Below are 26,811 nucleotides of genomic sequence, written 5' to 3' on the forward strand. Positions count from 1 at the left end.
ACAAAAGGCTTGGAGAAATCGGGTAAGGCGAGAACCGGGGCTGTCATCAGGGCTGTTTTCAGGGCTTGGAAGGCGGCGTTTGCTTCTGGACTCCATGAGAAGCCGTCTTTGCGTAGTAGAACGGTAAGGGGTCGTGCGATAATACTATAGCTTTGTATAAAGCGTCTGTAGTAATTTGCAAGACCCAAAAAACTTCGTATCTGTTTTTGATTCTTGGGAACCGGCCAGCTTTCTACTGCTTTTATTTTCTTTGGATCGGTGCTTACGCCGTCAGATGAGATGAAGTGACCGAGGTATTCGATCTTTGTAGCGCCAAAGGTGCATTTGGACTGTTTAAGGTATAGTTGGTGATGGCGTAATATCGCGAAAATCATGTCCAGATGCGTGAGATGGTCCTCCCATGTGTCGCTGTATATCAAAATATCGTCGAAGAAGACAAGTAAGAATTTTCGAAGCACCGGTTCAAAGATATGGTTCATCAGGCCTTGAAAGGTGCATGGGGCGTTGGTAAGTCCGAAAGGCATGACAAGGTATTCATAGTGGCCAGAATGGGTTTTGAATGCCGTTTTATACACATCCTCCGGTGACATCCGCAACTGATGGAAGCCGGCGCGTAAGTCCAGTTTTGAGAAGAATTTGGCGCCACCCAGCTCATCTAAGAGGTCTTCTAAGAGAGGTATAGGGTATTTATCCTTGATCGTCTGTTTGTTTAGACCTCTGTAATCGACACAAAGTCTCCATGAACCATCTTTCTTTTTCACAAGAACCACAGAAGATGCGTAGGGGCTGGAGCTGTATTGGATAATTTCTTGATCGATCATCTCACGAACCATCTTGTCAATTGCATCCTTCTGCATAGATGAGTATCGGTATGGTCGTAAGTTGACAGGGTTAGCTCCTGATTCGAGTGGGATCTTGTGATTGAAACCTTCTCGGAATGGAGGGAGAGATGATGGTTCTTCGAAGATTTCCGTGTAGGAGCCGAGTAGTTGAGTAAGTGCTCCGTTTACATCGAGTTGTGGGTCGCTGGCTTCGATATGATAGAAGATATCTTGTGGCGTAAGTGGCTGTTGAGGGAGTATGGTGTTGTCGACTTCTCTTAAGTGGAGCAGGGCGAGCTGAGGTTCTTGCAATATTAGCTTGTTTAGGTTGCTTCTTGTGACTACTTTAGAGGAGTTTGGTGTTGTCCCTCGGAGAACATGTTTCAAACCCTTGAAGTTGAATTCCATTCGTAGGTTTAGAAAGTCCCAAAGGATAGGTCCCAAGGTAGAGAGCCATTGAACACCTAGTACCAAGTCACTACATCCCAATGGTAGTGTTCTCGTTTCTGTTTGAAACTCGTAGCCCTGCATTTTCCACAGAAAAGAGCTGCATTTGTAAATTTCTCCACCTATATCCTTACGAATCTCTTCACTCTGTTGAGTTTGTGAAGCACGAAGTTCTTCAATTTGTTTGTTCATGTCGCTCAAAGCTGTGGTTTGCCGAGTATCCATAGCTTAGTCCTTAGGATTGTTTGCTCTGATACCACTGAGACGGTATTAGGATAGATAGATTCCCGAACTAGAAACCCTACTTGCGGATTCGAAGAATGGGGATACACAAACTTAGAAGATGATCGGTTATGAAGAAAGATCTTCTTAGAAGTTATGCGTTCGTAAGCGTAGCTGCTGCGTAAGCTCTTGCTGTGTAACTTGAGAGATAAGTAAGCTGAGAAAATAGTTTATTGATATTGTGTTTTTTTCTTTACAAATCGTAAGAGTACTTATATAGCAAAGCCGAAAAACAATGATAAGGCTAAATAAGTTAATCCTTATCCTAAGAGGAATAGAAATCATAAACTAACTTAATAAAGATTAATCGTAAAACCGTTAGTGACGTGTCCTGTCACATTTGAGAATTTTGTTGATGTGCTTTTGATTATATTGAAGAGGCAAAATATGAAAAACAAGCACTTGGGTTTCTGCTTCCTCAGCTTCTTTTAGCTTATAGAATCATACTTGTAGATGACAGTATAAGGGCTCGGTAATGTCCGGTTTATTCTTTAATTATGATGTAAACCATATTGATTATTTCTGCTCTAGATAAGGTTTAGCTACATAAGATTGTAACTGACACTTTGGATCATTAATGAAAAAATCTGAGTTTACATCAAAACACTAAAATGGTATCAAAGCTTTTCTGCGAAAATTCATACGATTGAGCTCAGATTCACCGTTTTCTCATCGTTTCTTGTTGATTTCATTGTCGATTCGTTCATCTGAAGCTGAATCTGTGGTTGATTTGATCTCCGAAGTATCCAACTCTCGTTTGTGAACTTCTTCTTGTCTTCAAATCCATTTCAGGCTTCGATTTACATCAATGGTGAAACAAGGACGTAAAGCGAGAGGTCGTACCCCTATTTCTCCGGATCGAACTCCGATCTCGACTCCTACAGCTCCGATGGATGTCGCGATAACTCCAGGCAACACATTGACGAGCAATAGCGATCGTCATCCAGCTTTTCTGGCGAAGAATGAATCATATGACAACGTTCACAGTCCATTCTTCCTTCACTCAGCGGATCATCCAGGTCTGTCGATAGTTACTCACATTCTGGACGGAACGAACTGCAACAACTGGTCTATTGCTATGCGTATGAGCTTAGATGCGAAGAATAAGCTTAGTTTTGTGGATGGATCGCTACCTAGACCTGATTTGGATGATAGTTTGTTTAAGATCTGGAGTAGATGTAACAGTATAGTGAAGGCGTGGTTATTAAATGTTGTGAACAAAGAGATCTATGACAGCATTCTTTACTATGAAGATGAAGTGGAGATGTGGAATGATTTGTATTTGAGGTTTAGAGTGAGTAACCTTCAGAGGAAGTATCAGCTTGAGCAAGCAATCATGACGTTGAAGCAGGATAGTCTTGATCTTTCTACATATTACATGAAGAAGAAGACACTATGGGAGCAGCTGGCTAACACCAGGACTACCACGGTGAAGCGTTGTAATTGTGATCATGTGAAAGAGTTGATTGAAGAAGCTGAAACCAGTAGGATTATTCAATTCCTTATGGGATTGAATGAGAACTTTGCGAACATCCGAGGACAGATTTTGAACATGAAACCACGACCTAGCTTGACTGAGATCTACAACATGTTGGATCAAGATGAGAGTCAGCGATCAGTTGGGAGTAATACTTCGAAGAATCTCTCAAATCCATCTGCGTTTCAAGGTCAAGTTTCACCTCCTGCCGATCAATCTCATACTCTCTTAGCTCAGACAGGTTATCAGAAACCTCGTTGTTCCCATTGTCACAAGATAGGACATATGGCTGATAAATGTTACAAGCTACATGGATATCCTCCTGGTTCTGGTCCTCCGAAATGGAAGAAGCCTCAGACTATTGGCGCTACCAATCTTGCGGCTTTGCCTGCTCAAGTCACAGTAGACCAACAGATAGAGAAGTCAGAGGAGATGTCAAGGGATCAGATTCAACACATGATCTCGTACTTAAGCTCCAGCTTCATGTCTCGCCGATTGAATCCATACCTGAAAAGTCTTGCGCTTCGACTTCAAATTCCGTACCTATAATCTCACAGGTTACAGGTACTTTCCTTGATCTATACTCAAAATCCTATTTTGACATGCTCGTATCTTTGGTTTCTACAGAACCGGCAGTGTCTCTTAGAGCTTGGGTATTAGATTCAGGGGCAACTCATCATGTTTCTCATACTAAGGATCTTTATGTTGAGTATAGAGCATTAGAAGAAACCTATGTTACTTTACCTAACGGTTATACCGTTCATATAGAAGGCATAAGATTCATTCAACTAACTGATGCTATCTCTCTACATAATGTGCTTTATATTCCTGAGTTTAAATTCAACTTGATTAGTGTTAGTGTTTTAACCAAAACGTTGAACTCTAAAGTCAGTTTTACTTCTGTCAGTGGTTTATTCAGGAACTTAAAAGGGAATTGATGATTGGTCAAGGTAGTCAAGTTGGAAACTTATATGTCATGGATTTCAATAAGAGTAATCAGTCTGTTTGTTTACAAGGTAAGTCTACCATCTGTTCCTTTCCACCAGTTTGTTCTAGTTTCACTGTTGATTCTTCTACTTGGCATAATCGATTGGGTCATCCGTCTAGTTCTAAGATAGATGTTCTTTCAGATATGTTATGTTTCAAAGCTTTAAAGAATAATAAACAAGATACTCATGTTTGTCATATTTGTCATCTTGCGAAACAAAAACATTTACCTTGTAAATCAAGAAATAACATATGTTCCACTGCTTTAGAACTTGTTCATATTGATACATGGGGTCCATTTTCTGTTTCTACTAATGATGGTTATCGTTATTTCTTAACAATAGTAGATGATTGTAGCAGAGCCACTTGGATTTACCTAATGAAGAACAAGTCTGATGTGTTACATGTGTTTCCTACGTTTATTGCAATGGTTGAGAGTCAAGCTGTTAGGTCTGATTGAAATTCACTGAATTGTTTCTTGAAAAAGGCATTCTTGCATATCATTCTTGTCCTGAAACACCTCAACAGAATTCTGTGGTAGAGAGAAAGCATCAACATATCTTGAATGTAGCTAGAGGTTTATTATTTCAATCAAATGTCCCATTAGAATTTTGGGGTGATTGTGTCTTAACGGTTGTCTTCTTGATCAATAGGCTTCCTACTCCGGTTTTAGAAAACAAGTCTCCCTTTGAAAAACTTACTAACAAAACACCAGATTATCATTCTCTAAAGAGTTTTGGGTGTTTGTGTTATTGTTCTACATCTCCTAAAGGTAGACATAATTTTGAACCTAGGGCTAGAGCTTGCATTTTTTTTAGGTTATCCAACGGGGTATAAGGGATATAAGCTACTAGATATAGAGACACATGCCGTTTCTGTTTCACGACATGTCTTTTTTCATGAGGGATGTTCTTTGGATCATCTCCGATAATGCTTCTTTTTTTTTTCTTCAAATTTTGAAGTTGAACTCTTTTATTTACAAATTATTCCTTTAACTTTGATTTATCGTTACTTTTTACTTTAAAAGTGTTAATGTCATCCAATTAATTTCAAATTTTACATTATTACTTTTATTTAATTGAATGTTAATAGCGAAGAATATGAAATTATTGATTTCTAAGAATTTTATGTTCGATTTACAAGAATTTAGAATAAAATAAGCTCATTTTTTTTTAAATATATTTTTAATCACTTAAGATATATATATATATATATTTAGTGTTATTTTATAAAATCTTTTGTTTATTTATTTATGTTATGTGTAATAATTGTATTATATAATAATTATTAATTTATAATAAATAGTAATTGGGTCGAATTAATGTTAAAATAAAACAAATGGGTAAAATTGGTAAATTTGAAAACATATAAAGTGTTATTAATAATTATTTATAAAGTGGTGGTATAATATATTTAGCATATTCCATTTTGAAGAAAAATATGAAGCAAACCATTGAAGAGCATGTTGCTTCATTTTTTGAATAACTTCGAATTTTGGAGAAAAAAAATGAAGTTAACCATTGGAGATGCTCTTAGCTAGGCCTGGAACTTTTATCCGAGAACCGGATTCGATCCGAGATTCGATCCGGATCCGATCCGAAAATCCGGATATCCGGAGGGGCCGAATCTGGATCCGGATAGTAAAATGTTGGATCCGTCAAAGCCGGATCCGGATATCTTAATTTTTTAGTCCTGATATCCGGATCCGTAAGTTTTATTAATAACTATTTCAAAAATAGTAACATCTATATATAAAAATTAATTTTATTTAATATATTTTCATTTTTATAAGAGAAATACTTTACCACAAATATAGAATCTAAGGATCAAAATGACCAAAATATTTCATTAAAAAGGTAAATATACATTTATACCCATAGGGTTAACTAGTCCAAACCTTAGGGTTTAGGCTTTAGAGTTCAGGGGTTGGGATTTAGGATTGAGGTTTAAAATTTTATAAAATAAAAAATAAATATTAAAAAATTGAAAATAAAAATTTCAAAAATAGTTACAAAAAGTATTTTCGAATAACAAAAAGAAAATTTCAAAAAAATAAAATAAAAAAAAAATTATAAAAAAATTCGAATTTGAAAACATATAATCTAAAACTATAATTTTTTTTAATATATATCAAGGGTATTAGAGTGTTTTTACCCCTATTAAATGAAACATTTTGGTTATTTTCCTCCTTGTGGTCTATTTTTATGACCAAAACTTGAAAATTGTCTATTTAGGAGAATTGCCTTTTTTATTATAGTATAGATAAATTTTATGTAAATTTTGTAATATTATACATAGAAATAATTAAAAATAATAAATATTTTTATTTTTAAATTATTTTTTATATTTTATATATTAATATTATTTTTTATTTATTTTAAGGATCCGGATATCCGCCGGATATTACAATTTTTATAAGGATATCTGACACCCGGATATCCGAGAACCCCAGATCCGGATAAAGATAGAAAAACTATGGATCCGCCGGATAAGAATGCGGAACCGGATACCTTAAAATTGCTCGGATATCGTAGGATGAATATTAGGCTAAAATATTGGATGATTACATATTAATATTATGGAGCTGTATTCAATTTTAGAATTAGAGTGACTAATAATGAAGAAATATGAAATTATTTTAATTTTTTTTAAAATTGAAATTTAGATTAACAAAATTAAGATTTTTAAATGCATTTTAATTTTTTGATATACATATTTTTAGTAATGACTTTTATAAATATGAGTGATTTTAAAGTACTTTGGTAGAGTTTTTCGATTAAAATATAGAAATCTAAATTTTGCCATTATAAAGTACTTTAATTGAATCATATATTTTCATATTTAAAAAAAATTATATATAACTGATTAAAATTAAATCATTTTAAATATTTTCAAATCCTCTTCCACACACACCATATATGCATATATGTATTTATGTTTTCAAAACGATTAATCAAAAAATAAAATTATTTATATATGATATTTTTATTAAAAAAATATATACTTGCTGTTGTATTAAAATTTTATAAACCTCTACATATTATAAATATTTTAGAAAATATATTTATATAAATGTTTTTGTTTGATTAGTATTTAATTATAATTTTTTCGTACCTTAATTTTAATTTTAAAAATATTATTTCAAAATAACAACACAATTTAAGACCATTCCAATGTTCCTTTTCTCTATGCATAAACTATAAAATAATTATCTTGTTTTTAAAATATAAAAATTTTAATCCAAAATTTGATTTTAATTATTTATATTTTATTTGTTAAGGATATTCTCGAATTTAACCGCTAACACAATTTATACTAATTATCTTGTTTTAAAAATAAAATATTATTAATCCAAAACTCAAAATAGCTATATTGCCTTAACCTAACATAAACAGTATAATCTCTATAAATTACTCTATAAATTAATAATCTCTATAAATTAATAAATTTCGCCGATCTCAACTTGAGCCGGTTCATAATTTGACACAATGGAATTCTATTTAAATAGATGGTCTCATTAATACTATAAATTAATGATTTATATGTATATATATTTTATATAAGTAAGAATCCATTATTATATTTTTTATACTCACAATAGAATTATCTTAATATATTTCTTAACGCTTAATATAATTTTTGATGAGATTTAGTAATATTATATCTAAAATCACATTTAAGTTCTATGCAATATATATTATATACACCATATAATATAATACAATTAATATAAATTTCAGTTTTCAAAAACAACAATTAATGTCTATACAATAAAATCAAATATTTTTAATATTTTATAATAAATATATCTTAAAATAAGAAATTTAAATAAGGAAACATTCACATGTTTTTATTAACTAATATTTTACAGTAACCAAGTAAAATATTTAAAAATAAAAAGATAAGTTTAAAAATATATCAGAAAAGTAAAATTACTAACTAAAAATGATTAAAGCATAAAAAGTTAAATTACTAACTAAAAATTTAAAATATAATAAATAAATATTGACAAATAAAAAAACCTAAAAATATGGAGAAACTGACACATAAGCCAAATCACTATTAATAATTTATATGTAAATATATTTTATATAAGTAAGAATCTATTATTATATTTTTTATACTCACAATGGAATTATCTTAATATATTTCTTAACGTTTAATATATTTTTGATGATATTTAGTAATATTATATCTAAAATCACATTTAAGTTCTATGCAACATATATTATATACACCATATAATATAATAAAATTAATATAAATTTCAAAAAATAATAATTAATTTCTTTACAATAAAATCAAATATTTTTAATATTTTGTAATAAATATATCTTAAAATAACAAATTTAAATAAGAAAACAATCACATATTTTTATTAATTAATAATTTACATTAACCAAGTAAAATATTTAAAAATAAAGCAGATAAGTTTAAAAATATATCAGAAAAGGAAAATTACTAACTAAAAATGATTAAAGCGTAATAAGTTAAATTACTAACTAAAAAGTTTAAAATATAGTATAAAAAACTTTAAAATATGGAGAAATTGACACATAAGCCAAATCACTTCATAAATAATAGTATATATATATATATATATATATATATATATATTACTAATTATAAAAGTTAGTGAATAAAAAAGAAAGATGTAGATAAACACAAAATAAATATATGAAATTATCTTTTCTTTTTTTTTAAAATGATTTCCATTTATTTTTTCGAGATAATTTTTATAATATTAATTTGTAATCAGATATATAATGACTAATAAAATTATTAAAACTAATGACTTAGCCCTAAAATCATGGAGAATGTGACAAATAAACAAATTTACTTCTCAAATAATATTATAGATATATTGGATGATTACATATTAATATTATGGAGCTGTATTAAATTTGAATTAGTGATTAATTATGAAATGAGAATTCTAAGATTACTTATATATATATTATTTAAATTTTTTTTTTTAATTATAAATTTTAAAAAATTATAATTTTTCAAATGTGTTTTAAATTTTTGTTGATATAATAATTTTAGTAATGATTTTTATAAATTTTAGTAATGATTTTTATAAATTTGGAGTGATTTAAAGTGTTTCAGTAGAGTTTTTTTACTAAAATATAGAAATCTAAATTTTGACATTGTAAAGTACTTTAATTGAATTATATAAATTTCATAATTTTAAAAATTACTTAAAACTTATTACAATTAAATCATTTTAAATAGAGAAATTTTTTTGATAGACTTTTTAAGTTTATTTTCACAAAATAGTTTTCAAAGAGAAAAATGATGAAAACAAGTTTTATTAAATGGTACAACAAAATTTATACACTATGGTTAACTAATATAGACTTAAGTTTAGATTTAAAGGGTAGAATTTTGAGGATATGGTTTCAAATTTTTTAAAAATTAAAAATTAAAATATTAAAATATTAAAAAATTAAAAAAATTAAAATAAAAAGATCAATTTAATCATTTTTTCTTTGAATGTTATTTTGTGACAAAAACTTAATAAGAGCTAGTTGAAAGAATTACCTTTTTTAATATTTTCAATCCTCTTCAACACACTCATAATATATACATAGGCCTGGACACATATCAAATAGTACCGTATTTTTTAGTATTTGTGATTTGCTTCGTATTTTACGGATATTTGATTTGTCGATTTGCTTTGCTTTTGAAAATATGTGAATATCTAGTTTTCCGGATATCAGAAAAATTTATAGATATTTGCGAATATGCACGGATATTTACGGACATTTCATCCACTTTGTTCAATACAAGTAAATCTAGCAAAAATAATACCAAGATAATATTTTTAAATTTCTTTTACATAATATAAAATATAAATTAAAATTTAATGAAACTATATGTTTTATAAATTTTTAAAATTAATAATTTTTCTCATAAAACAAATGTTTCTAGAAAATATTGTAGTTTTGTATAAAGATTTATGTTCTTTTCGCAATTTAATATTTGTATAAGTTATTTTATAAATGAAACTAAAAAAGTTATATGTTAAATAATAATTGTATAAGATTGTACATTTAAAAATCTATCTTTCTTTATAGATATACATCTATCTGTATAAAAGTCGGAGCGGAGCAGATATCCGTCTTTTGTTGTATTTGTGAGTTGCTTCGTTTTTAACGGATATTGATTTTAGTATTTGCTTTACTTCGAAGACTTATGGATATTCGAATTTTTGGATTGAATCAAAACGAATAATAAATCAAAGTGAATAACAAATCAAATCAAATTTAATGGATAAAATGTCCAGCCCTGTATATATACGTATGTGTATATCCCGAAGAGCGTTTAAATACTGCCTAATTGAAATCCAGCCCGTTTGGAGTCAATGTTTCTGTTTATTTGACCAGTTACATGGACCAAGTCTGCTATTTGTTTAACCAGCTTAGATTGACTTAAATAAAAACAATAATATAGTTGTTTAATTATTTTCGTTGCACAAATCTTTTAATATACGAAAATTCATTAGGCAAAAGAGATAGATGACAATTTAGGTTATATTACGTCAAAATGGAATAGTAAAATGATATAAATTTGTTGACAAGTAAAAGGTTATAATTGAATTGATTTCCTTCTACAAACCTTTTTAAAACTCAAAAGAATATTATTGTCTGCCGTGACACACCACCATGTTGATTGCAAAGTCAAGGCTTTGATCGAGTCTCCTACTTTATCATCTTACAGGGAAAATCCCATATAAAAACAAAAATATAAACATCTTCCAATTCTTTTCCATTTTCTCAAAAAAATATGTTTTTCATTTGTATTTATATATACCATCATAATATTCTACCATCTTCAATTAGAAACAGTTAACTCAAAAAAGCTTCGGTTATATCTCTTTTCCTCTGTTTTTGATTTCTCTCTCTCTCTTTCATTTTTCCCGGGAAACAATCCGAGAAACACACCAGTAAGGTAGATCCATCTACCAAAACCCATCGTGTAATCCAATCAGTGTATTCAGACATGAGTTTAGTCAACGGGAGAGCGTTGACCTCTCTCCTCGCGGCGTTGACCATGATCGCCATGGTGGTCGTTGACGTGGACGCGAGGTTCGTGGTGGAGAAAGAGAGCATAAGGGTTCTAAACCCGGAGGAGATGAGGTCGAAGCACGACGGCTCGATCGCCAACTTCGGGTTACCCGATTACGGCGGGTTTCTAATCGGAGCAGTGGTTTATCCGGATAGTAAAACCGATGGTTGCTCTGCTTTCGGTAAAACCTTCAAGCCCAAGTTTCCTCGGCCCACTATTCTCCTTCTCGATCGTGGAGGTAATAAGACAACAACAACAACAACAACAAAAAAACATCTTAAAAGTCTAAACCATGTGTTCTCTGTTCTGTCTTTCTGAATAAACTAGAAAAAAAAAACATGTCTTTTTTTTTTTAAAGACTTGATCGAAGCTCTGTTCTGACTTCTGGGTCATGCTGCAAATTTAGATTTGAATGTAAAGATCTAAACTTTAGTCTCTCATGTTCGTTAAAGATTTAAACTTTAGACTCTCAAAGTCACTGTGATTCGTTCTGTTTTTTAGGTCCTCTGTTTTTTATGCTCTGTTTCTTCAGGTTGTTACTTTGCCTTAAAGGCATGGAACGCGCAGCAAGCAGGAGCTGCGGCAGTTCTTGTAGCAGACAACAAAGACGAGCCGTTGCTAACAATGGACTCACCTGAAGAGAGCAGAGACGCGGATGGGTTTATAGAGAAGCTAACGATCCCATCGGTTCTAATCGAGAAATCATTCGGAGACAGCTTAAGAGAAGGGTTCAAGAAAGGCAAAAACATAGTCTTGAAGCTAGACTGGAGAGAATCTGTGCCTCATCCCGACCAGAGAGTAGAGTACGAGCTCTGGACTAACAGCAACGACGAGTGTGGCGCACGGTGCGATGAGCAGATGGATTTCGTCAAGAACTTCAAGGGTCATGCTCAGATACTCGAGAAAGGAGGTTTCACGGCGTTTACGCCGCATTACATCACATGGTTTTGCCCTTTTCAGTTTGTAAACAGTCCGCAGTGTAAGTCTCAGTGTATAAACCATGGGAGGTATTGTGCTCCTGACCCTGAGAAGAATTTCAGAGAAGGGTATGAAGGGAAAGATGTAGTGTTTGAGAATCTGAGACAGCTTTGTGTGCATAGAGTTGCTAATGAGAGTAGCCGGTCTTGGGTTTGGTGGGATTATGTTACTGATTTTCATGCTAGATGTTCCATGAAGGAGAAGAAGTATAGCATAGAGTGTGCTGAAAATGTCATCAAATCTCTAAGTAAGAGTTCTTTAAATAGAAACCATTTTATTTTCCTTTTTTGTTATGGTTTTATGAATTTTCAAGACTTCTCTCAGATTTACCCATTGAGAAGGTCAAGAAATGCATGGGAGATCCTGAGGCTGATACCGACAACGAAGTTCTGAAAATGGAGCAAGTAGTTCAGGTTGGTCTTGTTGCTTTCTTGCTTGTTGGTTGGATACATTGGGTTTGGTTGCTAACTTTATTGTATGTGACATCATCAAGCTTGGACGAGGAGAGCGAGGAGATGTTACAATATTACCAACATTAGTCATCAACAACGCCCAATACCGAGGTATAGATTTCTTATTTAGCTTTTCATGATATTGAAATTTCTGAAGATACTGAAGTTCTGTGTTGTTACTGTTTGTGCTTGTGAAGGGAGACTGGAGAGAACAGCAGTTCTGAAGGCGATATGCGCAGGATTCAACGAAACATCTGATCCTCCCATTTGCTTAAACACAGGTCTAGAGACTAATGAATGTCTTCAGCATAATGGTGGTTGCTGGCAGGATAAAAGAGCCAACATGACTGCTTGTAAAGTATGTTGTAGACCAAGCATAACATCTCATATGTATATGTATATGTATCAATTAGATTTGAAATGTTTCTTTTCAAAGTCCTATAATGTCTTGAGTTTTATTTTGAACAGGACACTTTTAGAGGAAGAATCTGCGAGTGTCCCATTGTAAAAGGTGTTCAGTACAAAGGAGACGGGTACACTTCATGTACACGTAAGTTGTTCACACTTCACACACATAACACTCAAATGTTTTTTGAAAGCATAAAACTCAAATGTTGAGACCAGTTTCTTGAATTTTGATTGAATCTCTGTATTGTGATTGAATTTTTCAGCGTATGGGCCTGCGAGGTGTACTATTAACAATGGAGGTTGCTGGTCTGATACAAGAAATGGAGCAACATTTTCTGCTTGCTCAGTTTAGTGTCTCTCTTGTTACAAATCAAATCAATTCCTTTCAGTGTGTTCTTTTTTTAATTCATATCATCTCTTTGATATTTATTTACAAACTGCTACTTATGAACAATCAGGACTCTATGTCTACTGGCTGCAAATGTCCTCCAGGTTTTAAAGGCGATGGACTCACCTGTGAAGGTAAGGGCTTCTCAAGAGTCTTGTCCTGAATCTTTAGCTATTTTTCATTAACCAGTTCTGTAATTATTGTGTTTTGATTTGGCTTTGCTGCAGATATCAATGAATGTAAACAGGGTTTGGTGTGTCAATGCAGCGGTTGCAAATGCAAGAACACATGGGGAGGACACAGCTGTAGTTGTTCTGGTGATCGCCTTTACATATACGATCAAGATACTTGTATAGGTAAATTGTATATCATTCATGACTCAAATTTCAGATCATTTACATTTTTCTAAACCATTATATAATTTCAGAGAGAAATGGATCCAAAACAGCATGGTGGCTCACAATCTTGATACTAGCAATCGTCGCAGTAGCGGGTTTAGCTGGTTATCTATTCTACAAATACCGGTTCAGGGTACTCTTTTGATTCCACATAACCATTTTTGAATTCAACGATTTTATGATTATATATAATAACTAATTATTTTTTGGTCTTTGCGGTTTTTATCATACAGTCTTACATGGATTCAGAGATTATGACGATCATGTCACAGTATATGCCACTTGAGAGCCAAAGAGCTCGTGAAGTTCCATCAGAAGCTGAGCCTTTCACTCACAACTCTACAGCCTAATATTGTATTGTGACAAAAGGAACCAACCTGTCCTGTAGTTGTATTATTTCAGGAACAGATTCACAAAGAAATGTCTGAGATCACTCACTGTATATATGATATATACCTTGTAAAAATAAAAGAGAGTGAGATAGAGAGATGTCTAATTTCATGCATGAACAATAAGTCAATAACTTAATGTTTGGATGTTTCTGTTTAAGATATCAACAAGGTTTCAGAGATATGTTTGTGAGAAAAGAAAAAAAAGGTTTATGCTTTCATTGAGAGTTGAACTCAAGACCTCCCGCTTACTAAACGGGTGCTCTAACCAACTGAGCTATGAAAGCTAGTTTGATGGCTTAGTTTTTATCACTTTCAAATATTAGGATATTTTTTATATGACAGGAAGATGAGGGATATGTTCTGCAATATAACAAGAAAAGGCAAAAATAAAATAAGAAGATTTGCTTTCATTGAGAGTTGAACTCAAGACCTCCCGCTTACTAAACGGGTGCTCTAACCAACTGAGCTATGAAAGCTTGTTGTTACAGAAGGTTGAATAATCTATAAGTATTTATTAGTTATTAAAACTTGAGCTGGGAAGTTCTGTTTTTATTTAGTGTAACAATCTAATACATCTGTATGAATCAGTTAGAGTAATTGTGTTAGATTGTTTTAATCTCATTGTTTAGTGTACCAATCATATATTTTTCTTTTATGGGCTGTGGTGCTAATGGGTTTGATTAGCCAACAAACGTTTTGGAACCATGTGTTGGCTTTTTCTGATCTAGAAATGGTTAGTTACAAATAAAAACCATTTGGTAGGACTAGTTTAAGACTCAAATTAAACTTTATTTATTGGCTGATTAATTCCATTTTCCAATGGTGTATTCATTTTCGTGTTTCCCTTATAGTCCCGTGTAGTAGTGTCCCTTACGCTATAATTCAATTTCAATGTTGCTACTTATTAGATGGTGGCATGAGCCGCACGATTATTAGTCTCCATTTGAACGGACTATTTACTTAGCTTAATTAACCTTGTGATTAGACTAATCAATTAAATCATGTTGCTTTTCTTTTACTCTTTGTTTCGTAATTACTCTTTACAAGAAAAAATTACGGTCCCAACCAAACCAACCTACCCTTAGTTATACAGAACTATAAGCAACTCATATCATATATTTGGCTACGTATGTGATACATTGACTAACATGGTTGTTAATCATTTAATTTATCTTATCTTATTATATCTATACTCTTTTTTTAATATCTTGTTCTTGAAGTAAACTAATCACAATTCTTGACAAGCATAATGAAATTACAAAATATATCACTTTGAATTTAAGATCAAATTAAGTATATATAGACAACCAAACAATAGAAAAAATATATAAAATTACGAATCTTGACCTTTTTGGTGGATCGAAGATAATTCCTTTGTCTCATCCTTTTGGATTTAGAATCAAGTTGAATAGAATACTCACAATTTAATTATAATTTTTCCCATTTTCAATTATAGAACAAGTTGTTGTACGTAAACTTGATTCGATCTTGCATAATCACGGTCAGCCAAAGTTATATATAATAACTACATTTGATAATGACATATAGTTATTGATGTGTTATTCCATTTTTATTTATAACTAGATGGGACATAGGATATAGGAGTGATTTAAATTTAGCTAGATTCCGAAAGACAACCGTACTATATATCTACAACTAACCCTAGTTATTATATAAATTTTTACGGCATTGGGATGAAATATAATAAGAACACGTACTTGTTTGTATAAGTTCACGAGTTATCGAGTTTGTTCTTTACGTCGATGAAATTAAATTGGGAAATCATCACCAAATATCAAGCATAGTTTGATATGTTGCATGTGATGATAACTTTTTTATTTGACTCGGTAAGGATATTCAAGGCATATTATATAATGACGTATATTAATGTACATTCATAAACATATAAAGATAAAAATGGAAACACAACTGCTCTCTTTATCGTGAAATGGTTGACGTGATGAGAAGCTAACACACTAAACCAAAGCAAAACTGATACAAAAAATATCATTCAAACCAAGTCATTGTCTCAACCACTCTTTTTCATTGGCCAAGGTCAAAGCTATGCATCATCATATTTTTTAAAACTTGATGCTTCTTTATTTCATTAACATTACTTAAACAGCTAAACTTCTTGAAAAGTAACAAAATATAAACAAGGATGAACTTCTCACAAGTTGGGTCTTTGATATAGCAAATGATTGCGTCTCAGAACAATATAAACAATATACAGGAAGAAAAAGATATCGTGTAGAGTCGATACTCTAAATATTCAGAGTAGCAATCATATGTATTTGCTCGATAAAATGTTACTATGAAATGACTTGTGAAATCGAATGACTGTAAACCTAATCATTTTCAACTTAACTACAGCTTTTTCATAAGAAAAAAAAAACAAAAAGAGATATGATCGCAACTTTTGGTATGGAGTTTAATTAGAAAATAAATTGATCAGCATGCATGAATATGATTTTAGCATTTCAATAGGAACAAAAAAAAGAACTGAATAAAGACAACTTTTCTCTGGTCAATTGTCATAATGCTTAAAACAAAACCTGGACGCATATCTTGAAAATCTGATATAATTAAAATTAAAATTAACTAGAAGCATATAATGAAAGTTTATAATTTTACAAGTTTGATATGAATATAATGTGTACGAACATGTTTTATAGTATATTCAGTGGAGTGTGGACTGTGGTTCCGCAGAAGACCAATGTTTAATTTGTCAAAGTTTTTAGGCACAGTTTGATTGTACACGGACAATCACGTACACACACATATGATCGTTGACCTTTGCCGCTATTTATAAAAGCCAAAACATTTATCTACGAGTCTTCCCATTCCATTTTCCCATCTCTCTCTCTCTCTCTCTCTCGCACACACACATTGCCCAGTCTCTTCATTAACTCTTTCTCTCTCTAAACATCAATAAAACAGTAACCAGAGAAAAACAGAAGAGAGAGAAACTCTACATTTATTCCCAAAGCTTTTGTTCTCAGCATTTATACATAGAGAGAGAGAGTGTGTCCCTATGCACCGTTCTGATGACTAATCATCTTTCTCCTTCAATCTCTGCAACAAGAATCAAACTAATGCCATAGAAACTACATACAGCTCTGAAAAGCCATTTCTTTCTCAATAAAACAAGAAGAAGAAACCATGCAGACTCTTCATACTCTTCTTCTTGTCATGTTCATCCTCTGTTCTTCACTCGGTTCGATTTTGGCTCAAACCGGTCCAACCAACGATCTTCAAAATCTTCTCGAAGCGAAGAAATCTTTCGTCACCAATCCAGGAGAAGACGATCCTCTCCCCCAATGGAACTCCGTCAACATCAACTACTGTTCATGGACCGGCGTCACATGCGACGATACCGGTTTATTCCGTGTCGTAGCCCTTAACCTCTCCGGTTTAGACCTAACCGGTTCGATTTCACCTTCGTTTGGCCGGTTTGACAACCTAATCCACCTCGATCTATCTTCCAACAATCTAGCGGGCCCCATCCCAACTGCTCTCTCCAACCTTTCCTCCTTGGAGTCTCTCTTCCTCTTCTCCAACCAGCTCACCGGCGAGATTCCGAGTCAACTCGGCTCACTCCTCAACCTCCGCTCGCTCAGGATCGGAGACAACGAGCTCGTCGGAACCATCCCGGAGACGCTGGGGAGCCTCGCCAACCTCCAGATGCTCGCCTTAGCCTCGTGCAGACTCACGGGCCCCGTACCGAGTCAAATCGGTCGACTCGCTCGAGTTCAGTCGCTGATACTTCAGGATAACAACCTCGAAGGACCGATCCCGGCGGAGCTAGCGAACTGCTCCGACCTCACTGTGTTCACCGCGGCGGCGAACAGGCTTAACGGGACGATACCTGCTGAGTTAGGACGCCTCGAGAACCTCGAGATACTCAATCTCGCGAGCAATGGACTCTCCGGAGAGATACCGAGTCAACTCGGTGAACTGAGTCAGCTCGAGTATCTTAACTTGATGGAGAACCAGCTTCAAGGTCCTGTCCCCAAGACGTTGGCTAATCTGAAGAATCTTCAGACACTCGATTTATCGGCGAATAATCTCACCGGAGAGATACCTGAAGAGATCTGGAACATGAGTCAGCTTCTTGATTTGGCTTTAGCAAACAACGGTTTCTCTGGTTCTTTACCGAAGAGTATGTGTTCGAACAATACTAACTTGGAACAGTTGGTTCTGTCTGGAACTCAGCTTTCAGGTGAAGTTCCCGCGGAGATCAGCAGATGTCAATCGCTTAAACAGCTTGACTTGTCAAACAATTCTCTTACCGGCTCCATACCTGAAGCACTGTTTCAGCTAACCGAACTCACGGATCTCTATCTCCACAACAATACCTTGGAAGGCAAGTTATCTCCTTCGGTATCAAACCTCACCAACCTACAGTGGCTTGTTCTGTATCACAATAACTTGGATGGCACGTTACCTAACGAAATCGCCGCGCTGAAGAAGCTAGAAGTTCTGTTTCTATACGAGAATCGTTTCTCGGGTGAGATCCCTAAAGAGATCGGAAACTGCACAAGCTTGAAGATGATTGATCTATTTGGGAATCATTTCGAAGGAGAGATCCCTCCTTCGATAGGAGCCCTAAAGGAGCTTAACTTGCTTCACTTGAGACAGAACGAGTTCGTTGGTGGACTTCCCGCCACTTTAGGTAACTGCCACCAGCTCAAAATCTTGGACTTAGCAGACAACCAGCTCTCGGGTTCGATTCCTTCGTCCTACGGATCCTTAAAAGGATTAGAACAGTTCATGCTTTACAACAACTCTCTCCAAGGAAGCCTTCCTGATTCACTAAGCAATCTCAAGAACATCACGAGAATCAACCTCTCTCACAACCACCTCAACGGTACGATCCTTCCACTGTGTGGCTCCACCTCGTTCCTCTCGTTCGATGTAACCAACAATGAGTTTGAAGATGAGATCCCTCTCCAGCTAGGGAACTCTCCGAATCTCGAGCGTCTCAGGCTAGGCAAGAATCAGTTCACAGGAAGAATCCCTTGGACGTTTGGGAAGATCCGTGAGCTTTCTCTGTTGGATATCTCAAGCAATTCTCTTACAGGAACCATTCCTTTACAGCTAGTCTTGTGCAAGAAGCTGACACACATTGATCTCAACAACAACTTTCTCTCAGGGCCTATACCTCCATGGCTTGGAAAGCTTTCTCAGTTAGGAGAGCTGAAGCTTTCTTCTAATCAGTTTGATGGATCTTTACCTGCTGAGCTATTCAACTGTACAAAGCTGCTTGTGTTGTCTCTTGATGGAAACTTTCTCAATGGAACGATCCCTCAGGAGATTGGTAACTTGGGAGCTCTCAATGTACTTAACCTTGACAAGAACCAGTTCTCAGGTTCGCTTCCTCAAGGTATTGGCAAGCTTAGTAAGCTATATGAGCTTCGGGTGTCAAGAAACAGCTTAGTAGGAGAGATACCTTTAGAGATTGGGCAGCTTCAAGATCTTCAAAGTGCTTTAGACCTCAGCTACAATAACTTTACTGGAGATGTTCCTTCTACTATTGGGACGTTGACAAAGCTAGAGACTCTTGATCTGTCTCACAATCAGCTCACCGGTGAAGTTCCTGGAGCTGTTGGGGATATGAAGAGTTTGGGGTACCTCAACCTCTCTTTCAATAACTTCAAAGGCAAACTCAAGAAACAGTTCTCAAGATGGCCAGCTGATTCCTTTATAGGCAACACAGGTCTCTGTGGAAGCCCTCTTAGTCGTTGTAATAGATCTGGAAGAGACAACAAGCAGCAAGGTCTTAGTCCAAGATCAGTTGTTACAATATCAGCAATCTCAGCATTAGCAGCCATTGCTTTGATGATACTTGTGATCGCTCTCTTCTTCAAACAAAGGCATGATTTCTTCAAGAAAGTGAGGGATGGAAGCACTGCTTACTCGTCGTCAAGCTCCTCCTCTTCACAAGCTACACACAAGCCTCTCTTTAGGACAGGAGCTTCTTCAAAGTCAGATATCAAGTGGGATGACATCATGGACGCCACGCGTAACTTGAGCGAGGAGTTCATGATTGGTTCAGGAGGGTCTGGGAAGATTTACAAGGCTGAGCTTGAGAACGGCGAGACAGTTGCTGTGAAGAAGATTCTATGGAAAGATGATCTCATGTCTAACAAGAGCTTCAGCAGAGAAGTTAAGACCCTTGGGAGAATCAAACATAGGCATCTTGTTAAGCTGATGGGTTACTGCAGCAGCAAGTCTGAAGGGCTGAATCTGTTGATATATGAGTATATGGAGAACGGAAGTGTATGGGATTGGTTTCATGATGAGAAACCTGAGGTTGAAAAGAAGAAGAAGGTCTTAGACTGGGAAGCAAGATTGAGGATAGCTGTAGGATTGGCTCAAGGAGTGGAGTATCTTCATCATGACTGTGTTCCTCCAATCCTCCACCGTGATATCAAATCAAGTAATGTGCTCCTAGATTCCAACATGGAAGCACACTTGGGAGATTTTGGTCTGGCCAAGGTCTTAACTGAGAACTATGATACTAACACAGAATCAAATACATGGTTTGCTGGCTCTTACGGCTACATTGCTCCAGGTACTTATCTTCTTCTCAATCTTCCTTTCTTTTTGCATATAACAAATGTTCAAAAATTTGATTAGACGGACACCTAGACCAATATTTTGAACCGACTTGACTGATTTTTTAAAATCATTTTGTCTATTTCCGGTTTGACGCCTAGACCAATTTTTAGAACATTATTAACTGTTTAAAAATCTAATGCTTTGAAATATGTGTGTGTAGAGTATGCTTACTCATTGAAGGCGACTGAGAAGAGTGATGTCTATAGTATGGGGATAGTGTTGATGGAGATTGTGTCCGGGAAAATGCCAACTGAATCAGTGTTTGGCGCAGAGATGAATATGGTGAGATGGGTTGAAACACATCTTGAGATGGTCGGTTCTGCAAGAGAGAAGCTCATAGATCCAAAGCTTAAGCCTTTAATGCCATTTGAAGAAGAAGCATCTTATAAGGTGCTTGAGATTGCACTTCAGTGCACCAAAACTTCTCCACAAGAGAGACCATCTTCTAGACAAGCATGTGATAGCCTTCTACATGTCTTCAACAATAGAACTGCTGGTTATAAGAAGCTGTAAAGTGATGCCTGCTAATGATTTTGGAGACATGAAACTGCTATCTTGATTTTTTTCTTTCTGAAATTCTGTATTTGCATTTGTATAGAGTGGCAGTCCCACAAATATTTCTTGTTTTTGCTTGAACATTTGCATATATGTATCCGCTACTAGTAAGTCATATTGCTTTTAGCATGCAACTTGCGCCAAGTTTTAAACCTGAGTTTTTTAAATGTTCCAATCTAGCAAAAAGAAGATGTAGTTGTGACTTGTGAACAATTTTGAAGTAACAGTGGTCCATCGCAACACATACATTCTTACTCTGCTCCTCATGTACATAAGAACACAACATACATTTCCATTGAAACACTTTACTGATGACTTATCTTTTGCTTGACTCATTTTTAGAGCTCCGTTTACTTGCTGGCTAAGGTCTTCATCAAACCCTCAACGTTAAGTTTATTCTTTTATCTTTAGCTGCTGGTTCACTCACAGAAGAAGCACATGGTGCACCAACCGTAAGTGAATCCCCACTGTAAGCTTATGTGGTCTGAGGGATTTTCCGGCGATGGTTCTTCTCTTGGGCATCATGCTACACTTCTATTGCCACATGAACCTGCTGAGTTCTGGTATTGGAGAATTTCCATTTTTACTCAGTTTACCAATAACATTAATTATAATCTTTTGGCTCTAGTAATGCAGCCCAAACACATATATGTTATTAATTCTTAAACTAAGGTATTGTTTGGACGAATCCGAACATGATTCTTTAGACAAAATCTTCTAAACAAACAAAACACAAAAGCAACGAACACGTAACAACCATTTGATTCATTTTCCTTCCGTCTTTGAGCAGACAAATTAAGAAAATTAAGGCTTCTCATTCGAAATTATTAGCCAGGTACAAACAGTTTTAATTGATACAGATTGTGAAACCACAAATCTTTTAGGTTTATTAACCAAAAACACTGAATGAAAGAGCTTAATGCGGAAGCAAAAGAGAAAAAAAGGAGAAGAAAAGCTTTTACAGGGAAGATCACAAACAAAACTAGCACTTGATATAACTTCAGAGGGAATATACTTCCTTTCTGAAGAATTCAAAAGATCGCTCAATAATAATCCCGATCTTCATCTGCATTACAACAAAAAAAAACAAAAGAAGAAAAGTTTGAATATTTTTCAAGTCATATAAGTAAAATGTCAAATATCTAAGCATGCAAACTTATTCAATCACCAACAGCACAAGAAACGTGATACACCAATTTTCCGCCACACCTCACAAATCAACAAGTGATTTTGTCATGAAACGAAACAGAAAAGTCCTTGAACTTTATAACACGTGTCAAAAGACAACTATGACTCCCTTCAAATTCGAAGTTTATTGCAAGTTAATTAGAGCCCAAGAAACAATCGAAAGTATCTAGCTTTTTCCACTCTTATTGAGAGAGTGTGAACATACTGTTGCTCAAATCATCTAACTTTCATAACAGAACAGTGCATGACTAAACTTCAAAAAAAGGTTAAACAGGAATCAACACATGGAACAAACAAGCGAATCAGCAACGACAAAACATACCGAAGTAACGGCGCTCGTTGGCAGCTCTAGCCTTTATTGAGCATGACCTCGAGATCTTCCTTAAGCTTCACATCCCATTTCACAAGCTGGTTCGCGAACACAGCACCAAGTTTGTGGTGGTGCGGGTGATGAGCCGTTTCTCAATGGCTCATCACCCGCACCACTACAAACTGTTACGGTTGGTTGCGGATAGCGTCACCACCAACCCGGCCTACACCATCTGGAAACGTCAGGACAAGCTCCTCTACAGCGCTCTTCTTGGAGCTATCTCTATCACCATCCAACCACTTCTCTCTCGCGCTTCAACAGCCGCCGAGATCTGGGATACCTTGGCTTCCACGTATGGTAGACCTAGCAGAGGCCATGTTAAACAGCTCCTTAATCAACTCAAAGCCTGGACCAAAGAGACTCGATCTATCGACGAGTATGTTCAAGGCCTAATCACCCGATTTGACCAACTGGCTCTACTTGGGAAAGTCATTGATCATGAAGATCAACTTGATTATGTTCTTCAAGGTCTTCCGGAGGATTACAAGTCGGTCGTTGATCAAACGGAGAGCAGAGACAGACCACCCTCAATCACTGAACTTCATGAAAAGCTCATAAATCATGAAGCGAAGCTCCAGATCTCTGATCCACAACAAGCCGTATCAACCCTCCCGATAACCGCGAACTACACCAACAATCGCAACAAGGGCTCTCACCCAAGAGGGAACCAGAGTTCTCCTCAGACTTGGTCTCAACCTCGTAACGCTGAGCACAACCGCACTCCTCGCCCGTACCTCGGTCGCTGTCAACTCTGCGTGACTCAAGGCCACTCCGCAAAGCGTTGCCCGCAACTACAGATGAAGACATCGTCTTATCAGGGGCTCCTTCCTACGCCTCAAACCCCGACAGCATCGTGGAATCCACGAGCCAACCTTGCTACTGCAAACCCTTGGATACTCCACTCTGGTGCAACGCACCACATCAACCAAAATACAAACCCTTTTCTCAGACAACGGAGGTGAGTTTATCGCCTTGCGCGACTTCCTGGCTACCTCAGGAATCACCCATTTAACCTCCCCACCCCATACCCCTGAGCACAACGGTCTTGCCGAACGTCGTCACCGGCATATCGTTGAAAACGGCCTCTCCCTTCTACACCGCGCCAACCTTCCCAACACCTATTGGTCTTACGCTTTCTCAGCAGCCGTCTACCTTATAAACCGTTTCCCAACCCCAAACCTTAAGCTCTCATCACCATACCAAGTTCTTTTCACCATCCAGCCTAACTACACCAAACTCAAAGTTTTCGGTTGCCTCTGTTTCCCATGGCTGCGACCATACCGATCAACAAAACTTGAAACCCGTTCCAGTCCTTGCGTATTCTTAGGCTACTCTTTAACATAGAGCGCCTATCTATGCTTAGAACCCACCTCTGGTCGCATATTTGTCTCACGATATGTTCGTTTTGTCGAAGATCAATTCCCTTTTACCAAGCTCACCGCACCCAAACCCACCACCGAACCTGATCATACCTCTTATTCTCCAAACTATATTAACGTACCAAAACATTTTTAAACTAATAAGAATTTAAATTGCATACCTAAGCTCATAAATACCTAAACTTAATATTTTGTTTATATAATGATTTCTCGAAAGTAATTCACGGGAAATGTTTTGGTTATTTATTTTTAATTTTTGACAAATGATTTGACAACCAAGCGAAATGAAAATAACTAAACTTAATCTATTAAAAACAAAAACAAAAAAATATTATGGTTGAAATTCAACAAGTATATGCAATCGAGTAGATCCAAATAATAAGCCAACGGACTAGACAATATATATTTAAAATCACAAGTCTAATTAAAATAATATAATAATATTTATAACAAATCATACATATAAAATACAAAATAATTTAAAATAAAATATGAATCAGTTATTATGATATATATTTACTTTGGTAACACTTATATTCATGCTTGGCACGGAAGAATCACCTAGTGATCAGTACGTATAGAAAACAAAATGTTGGAACCATTAAGGTAGGTAAAATGTGCATTCCGAACATGATTATACAAACAAGCATATCAGTGTATATGCAAGGTCAAAGTTTGATATGCATAATGACCAGGTTTCCAATCAAAAGTTCAAAACAGACTTGTACCAGCATCAAATCTATTTCCAAAATGTTATTTGCGGAAGTCACTGAATGACAATCACTCTTTTTTTATTTTTTTTACATTTAAAGCATTAGTTCTGAATTCTTCGCAATAGTATAGTGTGTGACCAATAGGTCTGAATGTACATCATATGTTTTGTAACAGACTTTCCAGATGCACCTGATAAGTAAAGTACCACGTTGCTCCCAACAATTAATATCTAGATAAAGTTCTATTGGTCCCACCACTTGCTAGCTAGCGTTTTACCTTTCGCGCTATACATGGACTCAATTGTGGGGTATTATGCCAAATGATGCACTAATGTGTATCAAATCAAATGGTATTAGAGCAGTTCGATTTTGGAGACATCTCAACATCTTCCAACAAAGGGCCAGAGTGACGAATAGGATCCAGGTGGAGCAGGTTCTGGTCAGACAGATAGGATGGAGAGAGTTGGCACTGATGTGGAAGTCAAAACATTTGGTGGAAGAAAGAATACGAGAGCTATCAGACTTCTTTGTCATTAGACACGCAGAAGGCCATGGGTGTTTTTCAGTTAGCGAATGGAGTGGAAACCTCCCTTCTGTTGGATCAATTTTTGGGGAACAAAGCTGTTAAGTTCCACCAATCAATCATGGCATCAGGGCTACAGATACCTGGTACAAGGGGACGTGTCAGTGTGATTCTGTTGTTTGTGAACTTGATGACAATGAGCTCAGAGGGTCATGGAACTACTGTACAAAGCTACCGAAACTGTCACTGGTTGTTGGATGAGAGGCAGCTTGACTCCTAATATGTCACGAGACAATCAAGGAGGCAAGCGGGGACGAGTTCAGGGCAGAACCGTTTGAGAAATCCAAGTTCATGATCTTCACTTGCGACTGCTACTTTGTTCATCACACCACATCATGGAAATGACTTCACATCGGGCGCAGTGGGTTTGAGGCTGTGCATTGAATTTACTATGCGTCTCATACGCTCTGAAGTCTTGAAGTTGAGCAGTGCACATGTCGTTCTAGAGAACCTTGAGATTTTCAGAAACATGGAGGCTATCAGAAAGGATCGTGCAACTAGCTAGGAAGTGTACCAACTAAGCAGAACAACATTGTCTCTTCTCGAAGATCCCAGTTCTTGTGAAGGTCTACAACATCAAGGAAAATGTGATCGTGGGGAAACATGAGCAACTGACGAATAGGAACATGAAGACTCTCATATTGCAGGGTTGTTTCAGATTTTAGTTTGTTCTCTTACTTCAGACAGCTGATAAGTCTGAACTGTGTATGGAAAGGGGTAGAGACAATGAGCAGCATAGGACAAGGCAGTGTTGGTTGAGGTGGAAAACTCTTTCGCACAGGTTCAATTCTCAAAATCAAAGCAAGAAGACTGACTATATTGGCTCATGAAATTGGAAGGAAGCTGAGCTTCAAACAGTGACTTGGCTTCAACACCATTAAGGTCTCTGAAACCTTGTACTCTCAGTTCTTTAATCTATCAATATCATCTTGTTTTCTTGAGATCAATTTCTTTTGGCCAGAATCATTACGTTTATAGTGACAAATGGTATCAAAGCCGATCGTTCGAGACAGGGACACGCGGCGTGGGCAGGTTGGTAACTGGAAAAGGTTTTTTTTTTGTTTTTTTTTTTTCATAGAGCCGGTGGGACGTCGGTGTTTTAAAAGAGACGGTAATGATAAAGTAGAGTCCCACATTGCTCACAACAATTAATATCAATATCTGTCTATTAATTATAGAAAATCCAATTTTATATGAGATAAAAAGGATATAACGAAAAAATAGAAAAACGTGATAATTGGAAACTTATCTACTAGTATAAAAACTGTGCGACCACTAGGTTTTTTCTAGGTTTTGTT

At 35.5% G+C, this 26,811-nt stretch overlaps 2 protein-coding genes and 2 non-coding genes across 4 annotated transcripts; 2 read left to right on the plus strand and 2 right to left on the minus strand.

Moving 5' to 3' along the window:
• The first annotated feature begins 10,846 nt into the window (after nucleotides 1-10,846).
• On the plus strand, nucleotides 10,847-14,280 carry LOC106322905 (vacuolar-sorting receptor 7). Its single transcript, XM_013761062.1, has 11 exons — nucleotides 10,847-11,323; nucleotides 11,618-12,310; nucleotides 12,388-12,476; nucleotides 12,557-12,626; nucleotides 12,713-12,873; nucleotides 12,984-13,065; nucleotides 13,187-13,269; nucleotides 13,382-13,445; nucleotides 13,539-13,667; nucleotides 13,739-13,842; nucleotides 13,943-14,280. Exons 1-11 carry the CDS (start codon nucleotides 11,020-11,022, stop codon nucleotides 14,057-14,059), a joined length of 1,896 nt encoding a protein of 631 aa, XP_013616516.1. The 5' UTR covers nucleotides 10,847-11,019; the 3' UTR covers nucleotides 14,060-14,280.
• A 31-nt stretch (nucleotides 14,281-14,311) lies between these two features.
• TRNAT-AGU lies at nucleotides 14,312-14,385 on the minus strand. The gene has a single exon. It is a non-coding gene; the product is annotated as a tRNA-Thr (tRNA).
• Nucleotides 14,386-14,503: 118 nt separating this feature from the next.
• On the minus strand, nucleotides 14,504-14,577 carry TRNAT-AGU. Its single transcript has one exon. It is a non-coding gene; the product is annotated as a tRNA-Thr (tRNA).
• A 2,392-nt stretch (nucleotides 14,578-16,969) lies between these two features.
• LOC106325402 (LRR receptor-like serine/threonine-protein kinase GSO1) lies at nucleotides 16,970-21,409 on the plus strand. Its single transcript, XM_013763459.1, has 2 exons — nucleotides 16,970-20,678; nucleotides 20,886-21,409. Exons 1-2 carry the CDS (start codon nucleotides 17,264-17,266, stop codon nucleotides 21,236-21,238), a joined length of 3,768 nt encoding a protein of 1,255 aa, XP_013618913.1. The 5' UTR covers nucleotides 16,970-17,263; the 3' UTR covers nucleotides 21,239-21,409.
• The last annotated feature ends 5,402 nt before the right edge of the window (nucleotides 21,410-26,811 follow it).

Source organism: Brassica oleracea, chromosome C1 (assembly GCF_000695525.1).
Source record: "Brassica oleracea var. oleracea cultivar TO1000 chromosome C1, BOL, whole genome shotgun sequence".
Lineage (NCBI taxonomy): Eukaryota > Viridiplantae > Streptophyta > Magnoliopsida > Brassicales > Brassicaceae > Brassica > Brassica oleracea.